This window comes from Larus michahellis, chromosome 6 (assembly GCF_964199755.1).
Source record: "Larus michahellis chromosome 6, bLarMic1.1, whole genome shotgun sequence".
NCBI lineage: Eukaryota > Metazoa > Chordata > Aves > Charadriiformes > Laridae > Larus > Larus michahellis.
This window is the reverse complement of record NC_133901.1, coordinates 11,969,561-11,989,129: the sequence shown is the minus strand read 5'-3', so window position 1 is coordinate 11,989,129 and position 19,569 is coordinate 11,969,561. Positions and strand designations below refer to the sequence as shown.

Sequence of the window (19,569 nt, the reverse complement as noted above, 5' to 3'; positions counted from 1 at the left end):
ATAAATTAGCTAGATAATACTTTTTCTTTCATGTCTTTAAAATGATTGGAGGGGAAAAAAGGTTACATTTGTAAAAATCAGGTAATAACAGTGAAATTTAATTCACACATTACAAAAAAAGAAAGGTGAAAGTGGCTTGATATTTTCCATTAACATTCCCTGAGATGATGTGATGCACTTCATGAAGAAATAAAGGCAGTGAAAGTGTTACAGGTCAGTAACTCCACCTAACCCACCGCCTTAATGATGGCCTCTGTGTGCATTTACAGCATAAGGAATTTGAAGCAATACCCCATTTCTCAAGACAGCTGGAAAAAGCTTTTTAACCTTCCACTTGAGTAAGACTGAAGGATTTGCCTCTCAAAGGCATCAGAATCCTGAGAGGCCTCTGCATTATAACCTCCTGTGAAGTGCAGGAGTGGTAACGCCTGAGCTCTTTCTGCATGAATCCTGATTTAAAAAAGGCGGCTACCACACACTCCGTAACATCATTGTGGTTATCTGGGGAGAAGTTCTTGGATTCCAACGGTCCGTCCTGTGGACTTGTCGTGGAAATAAACACGGTTCTCCCTGTGAAAAGCCTCACCCTGCAAATCAAGCCAGGTGCAGGCGCCCCGACAGCCAGCGTGTCCAGAGCTGCTTCAGCTGGAGCACAGGCAGCTCAGAACGCAAAAACCCCAGAGGCAGTGCTGAGGGGCCCGGGGGGTGTTGGGTTTGTTCATCCTTATTTTAAAACACAGCAAGAGTTCTAAAAGCAATCTTAAAGAACCAAAAGAGTCGGCTCTAAATGCTTGAATCACTTCTCTTCTTTTAGCTGAGGCAATTGCTACCGGAAAAAAAAAGACTATTTCCATGGAAAAATGAAGGATAGATTAGACTGCCAAACATACAAGGACCATCCCTTCTAAAGCATAAAAGGAAAGCTTCTAATGCCATTAGGGTTTCTCCACCAGGACGCTACAAGCGGCGGGATAGAGAAGTCTTCACAGACCGGCTGTATGTGCACTGCGTTACCACATTACAGAAAGAACTCGCTTCACTTTTCAGGGACAGACATAAAATATCAGGCAAGCAAGATGAATCAGGACACTGATATAAATGTCACACCAAACCACAAAACTCGACTACTATGAAAAGAAATTCTAAGGGGATTCCTTCCTGCTATTAATCAGGATGCGTATGATTTGGAAGTAGAAAGAAAACTCTATCCCCTGCAGTATCTAACATCCATGCTACAAGACTAAATGAGGCAAAGAGTCTGCTTCAAAGTTAAAATCTCACATGTGAATGCAAAGGTAACGTATCATGGTCTGTCTCCTCCACACAAAATACAAAAGGACCTGAAAGCAAAACCGTACAGTCTGCACTGGGGACAAAGGGATCAGAAGCGCCTTGTTCCATCTTGCCTCAATAGAAGAACCTGAGGAGAGGAGCTGGAGAAAGGCCTGCTGCAGGCTGAGCATGGGACGAGAGACACCAGCAGAGATCTCAGAATTGCCACCGCTGGAACAGAAAGACCGATGTTTCTTCTTGTCCTCTGAGTCAAAGAGGCTAATCTGTCTACTCCGACTTCAGAGCTGAAATACAGCCAGGGATTCCTCTCACTCCCTCAGCCTCCAACGGCTGAGGCTTAAGCCAGGCTACTCTGAGCTCCTGGGAAGGTACGGCCAGGTAGGTTAAAATAAAGCACACCAACAACATTGAACAGAGAGGAGACAAAAAGTACAGACAGATAGGTGATCTGAGCCCAAGCTCACTAACGTGACAGCTGCATTGCATCGCAAGCCCTGGGCTTTCAAGTCCCCTACCTAGAAGAGGAGAGCACATCCATACCCATGTGTTTCAACAACGCAGCAGACAGCAAGGGCACTTCTGGCCAGTGCTACTCAGCAGCTTCAACTAGAGCACTCTTACAGGTCAATCCTCAAGAACACCCCACACAATTCACTAAATACACAGCCAGGTGCTACGCTCACAGACAGTATGACAGAAATAGATGCACCAAAATATCCTGCTGACTGGAGAGATTCACCTCCTGGCCAGTCCTTCCGCAGGCCACAAGTCCACAAGACTCGGTGTTTAGAAGTGAACATGGGCAAGGGGGAGGCCACTGTCAATGCGAGAACAGGATACAGTGCCACTCCTGCTAAATTCACCACAAGGGTTGGTGAATTCAGGACAAACAGGTTAGTTTCTGAGAGTTATTGTGAAGGATCGATGAAAGTTATCTCTGCAAGTTGACTGCATAGTCTACTCAGTGAGGTACTCATTAGAATAGTCTCTTATAGATGTGGAGGGGCAACTTGGAAAGCAGCATTTTCAGGAAAGGGAAGGTTCCCCACAATATTAAGGTTCTCTATGAACTGAAGAGGTATTCGCTACAAACGGCAAATTTTCAAATGAGGACCAACTCCTTACAAACGTCTCAAATTTGCAAAGAGCGATGTCTGTCTTTGCAATAAAGTCTGGAAAATCCTCTAGCAGCAATCTATCTTTCTAATAAAAAGTCAAGTCCATTCTATAACACTACAGCAGAAACCTATTTAAAATAAATACATACATATATTTGATGGAGTACATTGTGTGCAGCTCTGCGATGGAAGCACACAGCCAGATAAAACAGCACAGAAGAGTAAACTCCCCTTCCAAAAGATCAATATGTTTATGGCAGATGTGTCACTGTAGCTGCGATGGCCTAAGGACATAAGCAAATCAGCATTTGCAGGGAAAGATCAAATCTTATTAGACCATAATATTTTAGTTCGGGGAAAAAAAAACCCAAATGCAAAAACCAGAAGAGCCTTTGGGCAGAAAAGCCTTTCTTTGTGTCTAGAACAGAAATGAAAAACATCAAAGCCAAGTATCAGTTGAGAAAAGCAGCTCTGAATTTAACTAAATGCTTTAATCTGTTTCACATGTGAGAGCAAAAGTAGGTGGCACCTGTGGGGGAAATAAAAACCTCAGCAGATGGAAGAGTCGGGGTGAAACATCAGAGCTGCACCTCCCATAAGGAACAGGTATTTCGCCTGTGGAAGTGGGTGGGCTAGCAACACAGATAGGTGAGCAACATGGAGGAGGAGGAGGAGGGAAAGTGAAACACAACGGTTTCAAAACCAAGACCTCATTTGCTAAGTCCATGAATTTTAATATCAAATAACATTATAAATTTAATTGCCTAAATTAGTCTTCCCAAGGTGTCTGCATTTCTCCCACAAGGATAATAGACGTTGAGTAGCTTTTTCCTTTTTGGTCACTTTTTTGTAGAAGAACCTTTTTTTGCCTTTCTGTGGCTGCAGTATCAGTTATGAAGGCAGGATATGATTGCGTGTCCAAACATATACATTTTGTCAAGTCACCCAAAAATCTGTAGCAAAATGGCTGAATTTTTGGATGGGGGGAGAGCAATAGATGTCGTTTATCTTGAGTTCAGCAACGTTTTCAACAGTCTCTCACAATACTCTTGAGCCCAAGCTGGGAAGCTGTGATCTGGATGGGTGGACAACTAGATAGGTGGACAAGCGGCTGAGCTGTTGGGCTCAGAGTGCAGCCGTTAATGGGTCATCCTCTACCTGGAGGCTGGCGATGAGGGAGTACAACACAAGTCTAACTGGAACGCATCCGGTTTCCCATCTTTATCAAATAGGCAGAGGGGGTGACAGAGTGCGCTCCTGTGAAGTGTGCAGGTGACACCAAATTGGCAGGGAGACCACTTAATGATATCACAGGCAAGGCTGCTACTGACAGTCTGGAGGACTGGGCCAAGAGTACACTCAAAATCCAACACGCACAAATGCAAAGACCCGCCCCTGGCAAAGGAATAAATCCCTGCACCAACACGGGCTGGAGATCAGCTAGTCAGGGAACAGCTCTGCAGGAAAGGACTTCAGGGTCTCAGAAGACAGCAAACTGGACAGGAGAGCGCCATGCCCCTGAGCAGCAAAGGCCATCAGCACCCTGGGCCATACAAACAGGCATGCGGCAGTACGCCAAAAAGTGATTATACCCTTTTACTCAGCACTTCTAAGCCCGTATCTGGAATACCATGTCCGGCTTTGGCCCTCTCAGTGCAAAACAGGTACCAATAAGTTAGAACAAGTTCAGCAGAGGTCTGCCAACACAGTTGGGGTCTGGGAACACTTCCCCTGGGAGGCAGTGGCATACAGTGGGAGGACAACTGACAGTAGTCAGGAACTGAAGCAAGAGAGGCTCTGATTGCCTATAAGGGAGAAATTTTTCCAGAAATAAAATGGAACAGGTTGCTGAGTGAGGCTGTGCAGCCTCCAGCCTTGGTGGGTCTCAAGACCACACTGGAAAAGGCCCAAGCAGGAGGCCACAATGAGACCTCCTGAAGTCCCTCCCAGCCCCATTCCATGACTGACCATCATTGTTTCTCTTCTAGTCCTCATATACCCTTCACTGAGATTTTGGGGAAGAGGTTGAGAGGGAAAGAGAAACTAGAGTTGTGCAAAATATTCCAAATTCTGGCAAACCACAGTTTTATAAAGGACAGAGTATTTGTTTTATTCCCTACTCTCTTCCTCAGAGTTTTAAGACTGGATTTGGATTTTTTGACCCCTGTTGGGCATTAAGATGATGCTTTCACGGAATCATCTCTGATAACCCTGAGGTCTTACTCCTTAGAAGCAATGGTCAGCTCACAGCCCATCGCTTTATGCAGCAGTGGCTGCTTCCTCTGGCTGTTGTTCAGCACTTCATGATCATGTACACTCCGTGGGACTGGAGCTGTTCTAAGCATAGGGAGCAATTGCTCCTGTAGAAACTCAACAGCAGCACCACTAGAGTCCTTCAGCGAATATTCCCACAGGAGCTACCACTAAGCTCAGACAAAGGGATGCGAAAGGCCTTCTGTAACATTCACCTTTCCTTTCCTGTAACGTGTGGTGGGGACAAAATAACCACTAGTGATGCTTTAAGTTAAATTCCCACACTCTGACAACTTTCTGGGTTAGCTATCACGTTGTTGCACCATCCTCGGGTTGTTTTGGTTTTTTATTAGAGCTGTAAAAACTCATACGTTTACTAGTGAGATATTCTTAAGGTATTTCGGATTTTGCCCTTTGTTTACAAGTTATATAAACACACAACCTGTTCTCTTTACATGCTTCTTTAAAGCTTCCTGTAAAGAAGCTCCACGTTTGTGAGCAAATCTGTCCATCTGATGAAGAATATGCATCACCATAAGAAACTGTTCCAAAGCTTTCAAAAAGGAAGACTACATGCCCAGAAAAGCCCAGGATTTTAAATGTTGGCTCCCAAAGCAAGTCCAGAAACTGTGATGGAAATTAAAAACCAATACTAACAAGGAATTAGCTCCAGCTTGGCCAGCATGCCAAGAAGAGAAGTTGTTTTTCTTGAGAGGAACACTTGGTTCTGTCTGTTCTTACGGTCTCGCCAGCCCATGCTTAAAGAGCTAGACTTAGGGTGGAAAGTCTTAGGTTAAAAAAATATCTCAATCTACTAGTGCTATATAGAGAGAGAGCACCCTCATACTGGGGGTGTACTCGTAGACAAACATTAAGAGGAGAATCAAACCCATTAATAGCAAACACACAAGTTCCCACCAAAAATCTGTGTGTGCTTCAAGTGATATAATCAAGAACTACAGCTGATGACCCTGAAGAACTAAAATGAAGGACAATGTGACACATAGAACTTTTTCTGTATTTTCCAATGAATTGGCTATTTTATAAAATAAATGAAAATAAAAGAGAAAGCCTCCTTAAATACTATGTGTAATAGAGAATTGTTCCTGTATGTTCCCATTCACGAGCCAGCAATGGGCAAGGACTACTGAAGAACAGCAAGTCTTACACAGCAATATGCTGTGCTGCAGTACGCTAGAGAACAGCTGGGAGCTCCCAAACTATACGTAGGACACAGTGTATGTCAGTTACATGAATTTTTAAGATGCATTAATAGATCTTCTAAGGCATTTAGCTAGTACTATGCTGCAACTCTTCCGCTCACATTAAGAGATTATCAGTCACTAAAAGGATGGCTCGAATGTCATTTGCCACTTAGAGTCCATTACAACTTTTAAAACAGAAAGTGGTTGTGCTTACTGAGATTATTCTCCTGTCTGGAAGAATGTTGCAATATGACAGTAATAACAAAATTGTAATGTTCACATAAGTAACTAGCGAAAGAAGAAATAATAACTATTATGAGCTCATTTTTATGTCCCTTTTTAAACACTCCAAGTATTGTTTGTATACCAATCTGATAAATATTTCATACTACAAGTCTTCATAAAGTTTGACACAGGGCTCATTAAAAGCCTATTTATGTGACCACAAGATGATTAGATGAAAAACAGTTTGCAGTCAATTTTAAATAGATGCATAACAAAACAAAACTAAATTACACATACTGGAGGCCTGCCAGGACGGCCCCTTTTTCTTTTTCCTTTGACTTCTGCTTCTTCAAGCTCACTGCCAGCATCTGAATGTGCAGTAGTTTCATTTGTAGAATCCCTAGGGGGGGAAAAACACTAGATAAATTAAAATGATTTGAAATCAACAAGTAATCTATAACTGACTGATTAAATATTTAGTCCTAAAACAGAAAAAAAAAATCAGCATTAAAAGGCTTGCCACGTTTATTCAGCAAACTAAGGAACTAAGCATTGTTAGCCCTGGCAAAAAGCCTTACCTTTTTATGGGCTGGAAAGTCATTTTATAGACTGGAAGTTATTTAAATTAACAGCTTCTTTTAAAACCATGTTACACTTCAAAAACTGGCTATATTAAACAGCACATTCTTGACATATCCATCCCACAGTGTATTCACTAGTATCAGCTTTCTTTTGCTCTCAGTAACTACTTCCCAGCTGCTTTCCCTGCCACGAGAGCACAAACTGGAGCCCCATCCAGCCATCGCATGATTAGTACAGTTACACAAGTTCCCACTAGGGTTAAAGCATCTTTTTAGTCGCACTCGAAGACAATGGCATTGTGCAGCTGTTAATAAAGAGAGGATTAACACTGACCATAAGGCACAAACCAGACTCACTTTGATCTGAAGACATTTATGATTCTTGCAGTCAGAAAAACGTTTTCACTTGTACAATAAAAAAAACCCATGACATTGCTCAACAGCTATTAGCAGCGAAGACCACAGTATAATTTTTCAGTCATTTCTCCTTTAGACCATACTAAGTAGGGAAAAAAAGACTACCCCAGTTTCTGCCCCCTCCCACAAGCCAGGTGCCCAGGTACTTCTCCAGCTGCTTGGAGAAACTCAGCTTGTAATTGATCTTCTGAGGCATTAGGTTTGGCCCAAGAAAAGCCCAGAAGCAAAGCCATATGTGTTACTGATGTGCTTTACTTTTAGTTCACGAGACCACCATGAGATCGCTGTACATGAAAGAATAACTGTAATAATGCCCTAGATTACTCAAAGATGGGTCAAGTCTAGCTGTAATCAGAGATTCCTTTAAATTCAATATGATTTCCTTGAATTAAAAGGAGTTAAATTGCTGTAAAACTTGTGGAAGAGGAAGGTGAAAATCAGACCTATTCCATTATTTTATACAGCCTCAAATGTAAAAGATGACATTAGTGATCTGGTTTACAGAAACTGAAAAGCTTCAGCAAGCCAAGATCTACGTAGATCTTCCACATTGTCTGGGGTCTTGTTTTTTTTATTTTGTTTTATAAATCAGGAATACTTCACAAATGTGCTGTATCACCAAGAAAGCTATTAAATAACGCAGAAAGATACAAACATCCCTGTATCAGAATCAACAATGTTCTGATACTTCCCTTTACTGAAATTACTGTATTGTTCTAGGTCTCCCCTAACCCAAGTAATTCTGCAGAACTATGACAAATTTCTAATATTAAGACATTATTTTCCAGCTTTTTCCAATTTGCAAGCACAAAGCTACCAAGGGGTTCACAGAATCCTTTACAAAAGCTAGAATGCAGCAGAACATACACGAGTCTCCTTTTCTGAAAGTAACTTCAACAGATTATCTCAAATACTCTACACACCCCAGAAAGCCAGGCACCCTAGATTAAAAACCAGTATTCAAGTGAGTTCCCAAATCATACACTTGTAAAAGAGTATCTCAGCAAAATACTGAAAATGCAGCTTCATTGTGACAAAGTTAAAGAGAAGTAGCTTTTCTGCCTCATAAAATATGAAATTTGAAAAACTCAATATTGAGCTATGAATTTGAAAAAATAAAAATTTTAAAATAACCTAAACCTAAATAGCCTAAACCCAAGTAAAAGATACTCCACACACACAGTTCAAAGTGATTTGGTAAAATAGGGCCATAGTAGTGAAAAGCAACGCAGTGCCTACAGCGGATGGATGGATCCAGCCTTTCCTTAGAGCCCAGCCATCACACTGCAACTCAATTTGACAAAAATGCATATAGCCTCACAATGACAATTATTTTTTTTTTTAAATAACTTTCGAACACAGCAGTGAGGAACTACATAAAAATATCCGCTGCTTTCTATTGCTGTAGAGAAATTAAAGGCATTATCTGTTGCTCTCTGTAGAAAAAAAAATAAGCTTCTCTCTGGTCTACACAGATCTTTACTGGAAAAACTGTAGGCATGGTGTGGTCTAAGCAATACCCCCATTCCCGGGGAAATGCCGTAGCTTTGCTGGCTTACAAACCCACACCCCTAATATCACCAGGATAAAGATTTTTCTCTATTAAAAGCAGATTCATCAGTTCTCCCAGGCAAATGGCTCAAACACTTCTCTTGGAGCACTAGAGCAATATAAATAAATTGACCTATACTACTATTGTGCATGCATCTAGTCTGCAGAGAACTCCCCTTTGCTACAGCCTCTGCCTGGGTCTACCAAAACGTACTCAGATTTGTGTACTTAGTTCTGGAAATTTCAATTGATTCAGAACACCCCATATGGAAGGACCAGTTTAATTATTAACCACCTTCTCCTGTTTGTCTTAAACAGACTGTTGTTTTCAACCTGATAACCATGCTTCCCTGGTATTTTTCTGGTAAAACTTCTCTGGTTTGATGGAAACCTTGTAGGAAAGGCTCAATAAATCAGTACAGTAAAGGGTGAGATTCATCTAATCTAAATTTGAGACATACACAATGCAGAAAACAGAAAATCTTAAGGTGCAATATACCTCAAGTTAAGGTTGGTGTCCAAAATTGGACACTAAATTTTCTTTTCTCTCCTTTGACGGTAAAGTGATCTAGCCAACCGGCTCATAAATAATGTTTGAAATTAAACAAGCCAAATCTCAACCTAACAATAAGTGAGGCAGAGAGGAGACTTCTTTGCAGCAAGGAATATGTAAGCGGGTAAGGAGTAAGGGGAAAACATCAGACAGTAAGTTCCCTTCAATCCTCACATTGAGTAGGGGGGGCAGGATGAAGGGCAGCCTACGGTCCTTGACTGATTTAACATTAAAATAAACGTCATTTCAAGCAGCAGGGAATTCTGTCCAAATCGTGCAGGCCACAGAAAGGCCCTTCCACTGCGGCCTTGTGTCCCTTTGTGTTGGGCAGCGGTGCTCCCGCCTTCTGTCAAACCTCACAGCCGCCCCAGGTACACACACACCCCTCTCTCCTTATTTCTGAGCCCAGAGGAGGAGTAAGGCATCTCCGAGCTGCCTGCACCACGCTCAGGTTTTTAACACTCACTGAAAAGAGCATCTGGCCAGCGTCCATCTCCCTCATTCCCTACGCATCTTGCGGAACTGCTAGGAAGTCATTTATCTGGTGGCAGTCAGCCACATCTTAACAGGCCGGAATTATCCTACCCCTATTTCACATGTGTGTGCCTAGTCACCTGAGGGGAAAACTCCGGCTCAGTCACAGTTTATCTTTCCTGGAGCTGTTGGGAGGGAAAACAATCTGTGCCTGAGGAGGCCTGCCTCAGCCGAGAAGAGGAGGGGTGGCAGTGCCGGGGGCTGAACCTTTCCTCTCTAAGGCACCTTTGACATGGGACACAAGAGAATTTGGCAGAGTGTAGGAGACCCACAAGATTGGGGTGGGCAGAGGAAAGCGGACAAGTGATAAGGGCTCAAATTCATTCTGCTTTTCTTTCTGGTTTCTGTGGTGGCTTAAGTATCCTAGAAAACTGGCGGTAACTCCAGCGTCTCTCCTAAAAACTCTGGATATTATTCCGAAGTTATAATAGCTAGCCATACAGTAATGAAGAACTGACATACTACAGGGCAGCCCTTTGCCACGTCATGCTTCTGAAGGACATATTTCCATAGACACAGGAAATTTCAAGTCTCTGCAAAATAAATCAAATTTACCTTCCTTCTACTACTACATAAAGCCCTAGCTATAGAGCTTATACCACCCCCCCTTAAAAACACACCACACCAAAAATGATGTTCACGTATCAGGTTTTGTACACAAAAATGCTTCTATAAGCTTTTATCAGTGTTGCTGAGGTGGCTCGAGGTTCTGGCAGAGATAAATTCAGTAATTGCTACCACCAGGCTCAGCCTTGTGAAGAAAAGCATTCATGAAGAAAAATGGCTAAATGCACAGGCTCATGAATCATGGATGAATCAGCTCTCATGGTTGATCTTCAAAATCTAAAGAGGAACATGCCTCACAGCAACCGTGAGTCATCCCATTGAGAGAAGACTCATAACACTCAGTCACCCAGGTCAAATACACCAGAGGTTTTCTTCCCCTACATCTGAAACACCAATAAGTAAAATCCTGTCTTCACTGCATTCTGAAGCCACTTCTATAAATCCAGAAAGATTAAAGATTTCGCCTTTCATCTTCCCTCAACAGAGAAGAATTTGGGAGGGAATATTTGATATGGTCCTAAGCAAAGTACATTAATATATCTAATTGTCTTTAGGACCCTTTGTTTAAAGGGGGTAGCTGAAAAGATTAGAAAGTGTTATGAAAAAGTAGAAATACGGAGTGGCAGATTATAATAATCCTTCAAAGCTGCTTTTTTAAGAGCTAGAAAGAAAATCTTGACTTTTTCTGCGTGGAACCTGATTGTGGCTTCCCAAATCTAAATGTGTGAAGCTAATACCCCTAAACCAAAGATTGCTTCAGGTTCTCTCACCCTTAGCCAGGCTCCTTTCTGAAGAAAGTCTGCTTGGGACCTACTGAATTAGCAGGTATCACTTTCTTTGATCCCTAGTGCACCCTAGACTTTATGTTCTGAGCCCTCAGGAGAGCCTCAAAACCTTTACATGCAAATCATGCTGATTTTTTTTTCCCATAAAAAGAAAGATCTCATTTTGTTTAGGAGCAACCAAAACTATATAAGTTACTGATGATGACATCTCACCAATACTTCACACAGTGGCATTTAAATGATTCCCAGCTCTACCGGAAAAAAAAAAACCATACATGTTTCCTTTCTTTTTTAAAGTTGCATAAGATTGGTGGCTCACAATCTTCTCCTGATTAAACAATACACCGACATCTTTAATGTCCCTTAAGTTTTTCTGTTGGTGTGCAGAGTTACCAAATCTATTAATGTGCACTTTTTAACCTTAAACTCTACGCAGTTTCTTTCACTTCTTAAGGCCATCTAGCTTCTTGAACTGGGAATGGGAATATCCCTTTCCCACGGTTGCCGTGACAGAATCTCCCAGAGTACACCACTGGAATATACAAATATGGTCAATTACGACTAAAACCCATTCACATTTCTGAAGTCTCACAACATTCAGAAGCATAAAGTAGCAAAGATCTTGTTTTGCTTTTCACAGCAAAGTTAAATCCCCATACACATGAAGAAGTATCTTTTAGGTGAAGTATTTTATTTTTCAGCATATGACAACACAGGAGGCCTGGAACAGACACAGTAATCTGCGCTTCTCTCAAGCTTCATCTTCACGATTACCTCTCTGTTTACTTCTACCTTTTAAAAATGAAGATTTCAAATACACAGAGAAACATGTACTCACTGTAGTACTGGCAAATCTGAAGTAATCATTTTTGCAGCACTCTTGAAAGTAAGAGCTACATAGAACTTCTTCTCAAAGTTATTATAAGACAACTACTCGGAAACCTCTTTCATGAAAAGAATGTCAAAGTCCAGTCTGTAAAAGAGAGGGGAAAAAAAAAAAGTATTAGATGTGATTCCAAAATAGTCATACATTGATTAAAAAGCACTGTAAGCAAAACTGGTCAATTTTGAAGTAGCATCACTATTAAACCACACGAAATTTAGAACAGATGTTCCCAGGACAGCTTAATCATACACTTGCACTCAGTTTTTACAATTCTGTTTAGGCAACTTTACTACCCTATTTTGTTTTTAATTACTCAAAGTATTTTGCATTACCTCCCATAGTTGTTTACAGTAACTCTACAGTAAAAACACAAGCAGAACTCTGAGAAAATGTAAATAAACAACGTAAGTACATAAGCATAAGGAACCAGAGAACATGATAATCTAGATTTAAGGGATTTATTTTCTAGTCATACAACAGACTAAACTAGCAAGACAAAAGTTTGGTTTCATGAGAGACAGTGTTGCCTAGTTTTGAATCAAGACAAAATCTGCACCTAAAATCATACAGATTTTGATTTAGGCACAAAACCGGTACAAGATAATATTCCCGATAACATTCCCTTGAACGGAACTACACCTATTCCATCAGACTCACTGGCTCGCAGTTTTGTGTGACTGAATTTCACAGACAGCCAGAAGTTGTGTCTGCGTCTAACTCCAACAGAAAGTATTTTAACCTGATGAAACCAGAGTTGTAAGTTTAAAGAGAAACTAGACTGCATCTGTGGTACTACTACACCCCCTCCTAACACCCCGCTAGCTGACAGACTGATCAAGGAGTTGACTAATGACAGCAGACATGACTTTACCATTAAACAATGGCACAATGTGACACATGCACCGATCTTTGATGTAATAAAACATAGAGCTGCTATCTCATTCTTCCCGAAAATGCAAGTTCTGGAGAGACTTAAAATGATTTGTTTAATTCTTCCCTTTTACAGATCCTGGGGTAACAGAAATAGCTGCAACCCACTGCGGTTGGGCAATGGCAATGAATACCAAGGACTTAGCTGCATGTTTTTAAAACACAGGTTACTTTAAATCTCTTTTATTTAAATATTTTATTTTTTCTCAATGGACAGTTTTTTCTGTGCTCTACCAGCTTTGCACAAGACAGCAGGAAAATCAAGCCAGGAAGAGGTAACGGGATTAGCCCTAAACACAGGATCTAAATAAAACTGCACCAGTGGAACAGTACAACATGTAAAGGACGATTTTCCATCCTACTATATACACACCGCTATTTATTTACCCAAACCATAACCGTACAGCATGAACTGGTGGTTTTGCCTGTGGTTATTCCAGTCCCAATCAGACTCCCAGATGCGTACAACTAGTTCTTCCAGTACTTACTACTTTGTGCTACCACCAGTTTTACTTACAATGTCTCATCAATAAATTTGAACTTTTAAGTATTTACTGCCATCGCATTGGCCGTTTTTTCTACTGGATCATTAGCAAGCCATTTTGTTGCAAAACAAATGTTAACAAAAGAGAAGTTCGTTTGGAATGAGAAGTTACCGCTCTGGCTTTAACGGTTTAAAGGGGGTCATTTTCCATGGCCAACACAGCAGGTTGGTGTACAAGCTCTCCAGCTTCACTATAGGACACAAGTCAGTCTGAGTCCTTCAGGAACAAAAATGTTACATGATGTGCGATTTCCATAACTTCTTTCCATATGATTGTTTCTGTGTTAGAGACACTGGACGTTACCATGTTTTAAAGGATGCAATTACTCTTAACTGGGGAACGACATGCCCATATTCAGCAACAGCAAGCAACCATTTCAGCCACCTGTAAGAGTTCATCACAAACAAACATTGCCTCAGACCGAATTCAGGTTTGAGCTGATTTCCTATACCAAGAAAAAAAAAAAGAACGTTCAGATCTCTGCAATGGAGAGGGTCACTACAGTGGGAACAACGTGCACTCTGATGGTCACAAACCACTAATATCTAGGCATAAGACAAATATTTAATGAAATCCTGAAATAGAAGAAGAAAGCTTTTGATTAAGCTTCTGCAAATACTTTTTCCTCCTGCCACGACAATTAGATGTACACATTTTTGCAATATCTTCCCTTTGTTTAAAACAGAAGAACAAAGTATATTTTTTGTTCCCACACAAGCACTCACACACACACTCTTGCATATGCTCCCTCATGTGCACCACACCTCAAAGGAAACCCATCCAGCTTGGATCTTCAGATTGCCTAATTCTAGCAGGATATTGGGCATCAATCTTATTTTTCAGAAGAGCTTTCAAAAGAAGTTCAAGAAAAATTATATGCCTTTTATGTGAGATATTTTCCACAGATGTTTAAGGCATCCTGCAGAACAGTGGCATGGAATTTCTTTTTTTTATTTTTCTTTTTTAAACTAGTTATCACCCTTCAGAACTGCTATTCTGTGCATGCTCAGATGCAGTAACCAGCAGCATACAACTGCTCTAGGGAAGTGCTCTCACACACAGGGAAAAGCACACTGGCTCAGAGACAACGGATTTGAAAAGCAAGTCCTGGCCTAAAAGAGTATGGAGCAAAGGGTACAAAGAGCCAGAAGGAGAAGAGGGGAGGTGCTTCATTCAGAAGCCACTGAAGAACCAAGGAAGCTGGATCCACAGCCTTGACACGGTGGTAACGGCAGACAACCTGACACACAGGGAACTGCAAGGTATTTTCTCATAGATTTCTCATATTTTCCCTATGCTAAACAGGAAACTGCAAAACAGAGCTGGAAAAGATCCATCTGTATGTGGTCAGGCCCACACTGGACCATGAAGAAGAAAACAAAGTTGCCTTTCCGCTATTTTGTGTTAATCAAGGCACCTAACACAGGCTAAGCAAGAGAGTGCTAAAATACGAGAACTGTCAATGCTGACGAGCTGGAAAATGAACAGCTCGGAGCGAGAAGCCCAAAATAAAAGGCACAATCCCACACACTTCGTGGCACTGACCAGAAGTGGAGTCTTACATTGGATGGAGTGACACCGTAAGAATCCAAGTCAGCCATGTCCCTCACATGCATCCAGTACGTCCTGCTGGCTGGGACGTTCTGGGTGCTCACTCTTCGTGCCTCAGCCCAGATACGCAGCTGAAGTCAGGAAATGACAGGATGGTTAGAGTTGGAAGGGACCTTAGAGACCACCCACTGCCACCCCCTGCCCTGGGCAGGGACACCTCCCACCAGACCAGGTTGCTCCAAGCCCTGTCCAACCTGGCCTTGAACCCCTCCAGGGATGGGGCAGCCACAGCTTCTCTGGGCAACCTGGGCCAGCGTCCCACCACCCTCACAGCAAAGAATTGCTTCCGCAGTCTCATCTAAAATCTCCCCTCTTTCAAATCCTTAAGAGTCTTGGGATAAGTGCCTTGCACCTTCCCTCAACAGTAACATTCCTCTACGCTCACAGAAACACCACTTGCTTCCAAAATCCAGTTGCAAATTATCACCCATACTGCTTAGGCTTGGTTTGGAAAGAAAATAAAGCACTATAGTGACTAATGAAAAGCTGTATGCGTGTGGAACAGAGTTCTCCATTTAATCACGCAATTAAATTAAGTTTGACAACTGTGGAAAAATCATTGATCCTTACGGACTACACAAATGTGAACGTCACATTTTTTTCCTGGTTTTAATAAAAGAAACACCTGGTCTTTAGAGATGATGTTCTTATAAACAGGAAAATTAAACTCTCCTCCTTTCTGTCTCATTCAGTTTGAGAATAAAGCCATTGAGGAAAAATCCTGAAAGCTTGAGACAGATTCCCATTTTGTCACTTTTATCCTGGGGAAGAGAAAAGCAGGAGGAGGAACACTTCATATTTTGCATTTTGGCTTATTTAAAATAAAATAAACACAATATAGTTGTGTCAGAAGCAGTCAACTGCTTCTCTCTAGGAGTTTAAAAAAAATAATAATCTGATGACCTTAGCATGTTTGCAGCTTTTTCAGTCTGCGCATCTGTATTGTAAGATGACATAAAATTTGTGGTAGCATAGTTAAAAGTGTCCTGTAGAAGAATATAAAGCAGGCAGTAGGAGACACCGTTCAGCTGAAACATACAACAGGAAAACACGTAAATGTTTCTCTTTTTTTGCTTCTATTTTTTAACCATGCACAATAAGCGGGGCAGACATAGTGACCACTACATAAAACTGCTTCTGTCAAAAAAAAGAAAATAATTAAAAAACCTTTTCGAGTAAGTTGTCAGTTTTATGATAGTTTCTGTTCAATAAGTATCTCATATCATGCTTAGCTTTAAGAAAGGCTCTGTAATTCTAAACAATAAATCTGATACGTGCATTCCATCAGTATTTTCTGTAGTTTCTACTAACAAGAAAAATCTATCTATATTTTTTTTGCAGTCTTTGGATCATTTATTTGCCTCTCTGGTGCTGAAGGAATCTCCCCATTTTAGCCAAACATAACCCAACAACCAGATTGACAGGAACCCTGAAACCTGATAGGGTTGTTCCAGGCAACTATCTGGTAGCAACAGCCAAATCAAGTTCCACTAGCCTTGTTACAAACTAAGCGCCTACACCTTATAAAGCTGAAACCAAAACTTAAAACAAACAAACAAATGAAAAGAAACAAACAAAAAACCCAACTACTAAATTTAGCAATACGAGTTACATCACTATTAATTCCATTGCCTAGAAGATAACCAAAATAAAAGATAACTGGTATTTGACTGACTCTCATTCAAAATCCTTTCATTGTTGACCAAGTGACCTTGTCCCATCCGAGCGCGCAATGTCCTCAAACAGCAGGTCACACTAGCAGAGCAATATCTTCTACTACTTCATGGGTAACGCCTGTACGCCAGGATTTCATTTTCCATTTAAAATGACTTTGCTTTCTCCCTCAGTGCTCCCTGCTACCCCTTCTCTTGCAGGTTGAGAATTGCTGAAGCAGCAGTACACCCCTCCATCCCATCAGGGCCCAAAGGAAATTTGAGAACCCCAAACGTACTGTTTGTGAGGTCAGGAACCAAGAATACACGATGGTATGTCATGCCTTTGCACTGCACCATAAAACAAGCCATGGAAAACTCGAGCTTTTCATATTCAGCTTAGAGACAAGATTTGTCCCCTCAGTATTCTTGCCCAACAACAGCGTTTGGCAGCCAGGAAAAGGCCTGCACGAGCAGCAAACGGCAATCCTGTTTGAAGGCAGCACGTTGCACAGCGAGGCAGAGCTCCAAAAGCTTTCATCAACAAGGTGAGAGAAAAAAAGGCTCTTACACGCAGGCAGATAAATTCTAGTCTTAAATCCTTCCTGCTCAGCTATCCCATTTGCAAAGTGAAAATTCTACATCCTGCAGTAAATTCTAAATCCTGCAGAACTAGGAAAAACAGTCATCAGGAACCAACCCTGTAAAAAATTTACCAAATGCTGTCATGTGTTCTTCATCACTCACAGGTTTTTGTTTGCTTTGGATTATGTGTTTCTATAAGCATAAACTTTATTTCTACTACAAGTTTAGTGCTTTAAACAAATTAATTCCTGTTGACCCTGCAGCTATTCGAACTGAATGCCAAATTAAATCACCTCTTCCTGCCCTGAGTTTGAAAATCCATAGTATCATGTAAGGCCAAACAAGACACAACGCTTATTTAGCCTATCTTGAAGATCATTTTATTGAAGTTGAACACAAAATCTTAATTTCACATTAGCACACTTTACTAAGTATTTAAGCCAAAATTGAAAGTCCAAGTGATGGAAAAATTAACACTAAGCACTAGTGAGTTCCTGCATTACTTAAAGTACCTAACCAGCTCTGCCGATGCCTGGTCTGCAATATTCTTAATCCAGTCTGACCATGAGAGGAGGAGGTAATACTGGGAACAACCAGGCTAGCGCAGCAGGGCAATGCTTTGTTTCCTACATCCTTCAAAAACATGCTGGCCAGATCAATATTATTATTCCGCTTCCCTCTCCCAAGCGAGCGTCTCTGCTGTTACTGTTATCCATTTCGTACCCAGCAGGACCTGCAGTTCCCAACCTGCAAAAGCACATCAACAACAAAAGCAAAAAAAACGGGAGAGTAGGTTGATAAACCAGACACTTGTGCTGCCGTCCCGGAGGGACCTGGACAGGCTGGAGCAGGGACAGACGGGAATCTCATGAAGTTCAGTAAAGGGAACCGCAGAGCCCTGTGCTTGGGGAGGAACAACCCCACACACAGGTTCGGGACGGACTGTCTGGGAAGCAGCTTTTCCAGAAGCGACACCAGGATCCTGGTGGATAACAAATTGAAGATGAGCCAGCAATGTGCCCTCACCGCAAAGGCCAGCAGCATCTCCTGAGCTGCTGCAGGCACAGCACACCCAGGGAGGTGACCGTCCCCTCTCTGCTCAGAGCTGAGGAGAGAGATTTGGAGCACTACATTCAGCGCTGGGCTCCCCAGTAGGAGAGAGACACAGACATACTTTGTTTTGCAGTAAAGGCACAATTTTGAACAGCCCGGCATATGGTTCAGCCAGGGGTCTTTCAGAAGGATGGAGTTATCAGAACAGCAAGCTGAGGATGGACAATTGGTTTTTCCCCAGAAGGAATTAATACATAAAACAAACAAAAAAGCTCACAGAGGTAATGCGTATAATACAAGGAAAACCTGAGGCCAAGAACAACAAAGTGAGTCTGTGCACAAAACTAAAGCGTTTAGAAGATGTCCATCATCGTTGGCTAAAGTTTCTTTTTTTCCCCATTCTTTAAATGTATTTCCAGATGCATTACACATCCATGTGGGAACAAGAATTATCTCATGGCAACCCCTAGCTGTCCATTGAACGTTGCCTTCAATCCCAGTTGTCTCCTCAGTTGCCCTCCACAGTCGCACCAATGGGTAGAACTGACTCTACAGGCAGAATAGCTGTTTGCCCTCACCAAACGCTTCCAGCCTAGACAGGTCCTGCTCACTCAGCCAGAAAAAGAATCTGAACTCTCACTTTCTGGTGTGCAATATTAGTCTGTGCTCTTCGCAATTACGAATGCCAGACCTCACACCAAAAGGTTACACAAATCACTTCTTGCTGAGCTGGGAATAAAATTCTTAAATGACAAAAACCTCCAAGTCATACTACCACGTTTCTATACTTAGTTCTCAGGCTCTAAAAAAAAAAAAAAAAAAAAAAAATGTGTGAACTGCCAAAGACAATCAGTTTTTATGATCTTCTGCTACTATTTCCAGAAGGTAGCAGCTAATTCCTGCACTGTGCATGCCTGTGCCGCAGCACTGACACTCCGATTACACAGGAAAGCCGATACAATCTTTTAACCATGCTTGTAATAGTGTAGTTGATTCAAACGTCACGCATCACTCAGACAATTTTGTTTGATCATCTTATTTTTTTAACTATTTATCACATACTGCTTTCTTATAATGCCTAGGATGGCTAACACTAAAGATATTAATCAAATGCTTCATGCAAATGATTGCCTGTAGATACGGCTTGCTCAAGAACAGAAATTTTATCCTTTTTAATTTGCAATTGCCTTTTTTTTTTAAGACAAAAATAAATCTGATGGACTGA

The 19,569-nt window shown here is 41.5% G+C and overlaps 1 protein-coding gene across 5 annotated transcripts in view; it reads right to left on the bottom strand.

The window, feature by feature from the left end:
* The window catches only part of STAG1 (STAG1 cohesin complex component), a 193,888-nt gene that overhangs the window by 138,637 nt on the left and 35,682 nt on the right, over nt 1-19,569 (bottom strand). For all 5 annotated transcript variants that reach the window (XM_074591965.1, XM_074591961.1, XM_074591964.1 and 2 more), the window contains 2 exons: nt 11,921-12,055; nt 6,392-6,494 (listed from right to left, as the gene is read on the bottom strand). In XM_074591965.1, coding sequence (XP_074448066.1) covers nt 6,392-6,494; nt 11,921-11,949 — 132 coding nt within the window. In that variant the 5' untranslated portion in view covers nt 11,950-12,055. The remainder of the gene's footprint in view (nt 1-6,391; nt 6,495-11,920; nt 12,056-19,569) is intronic.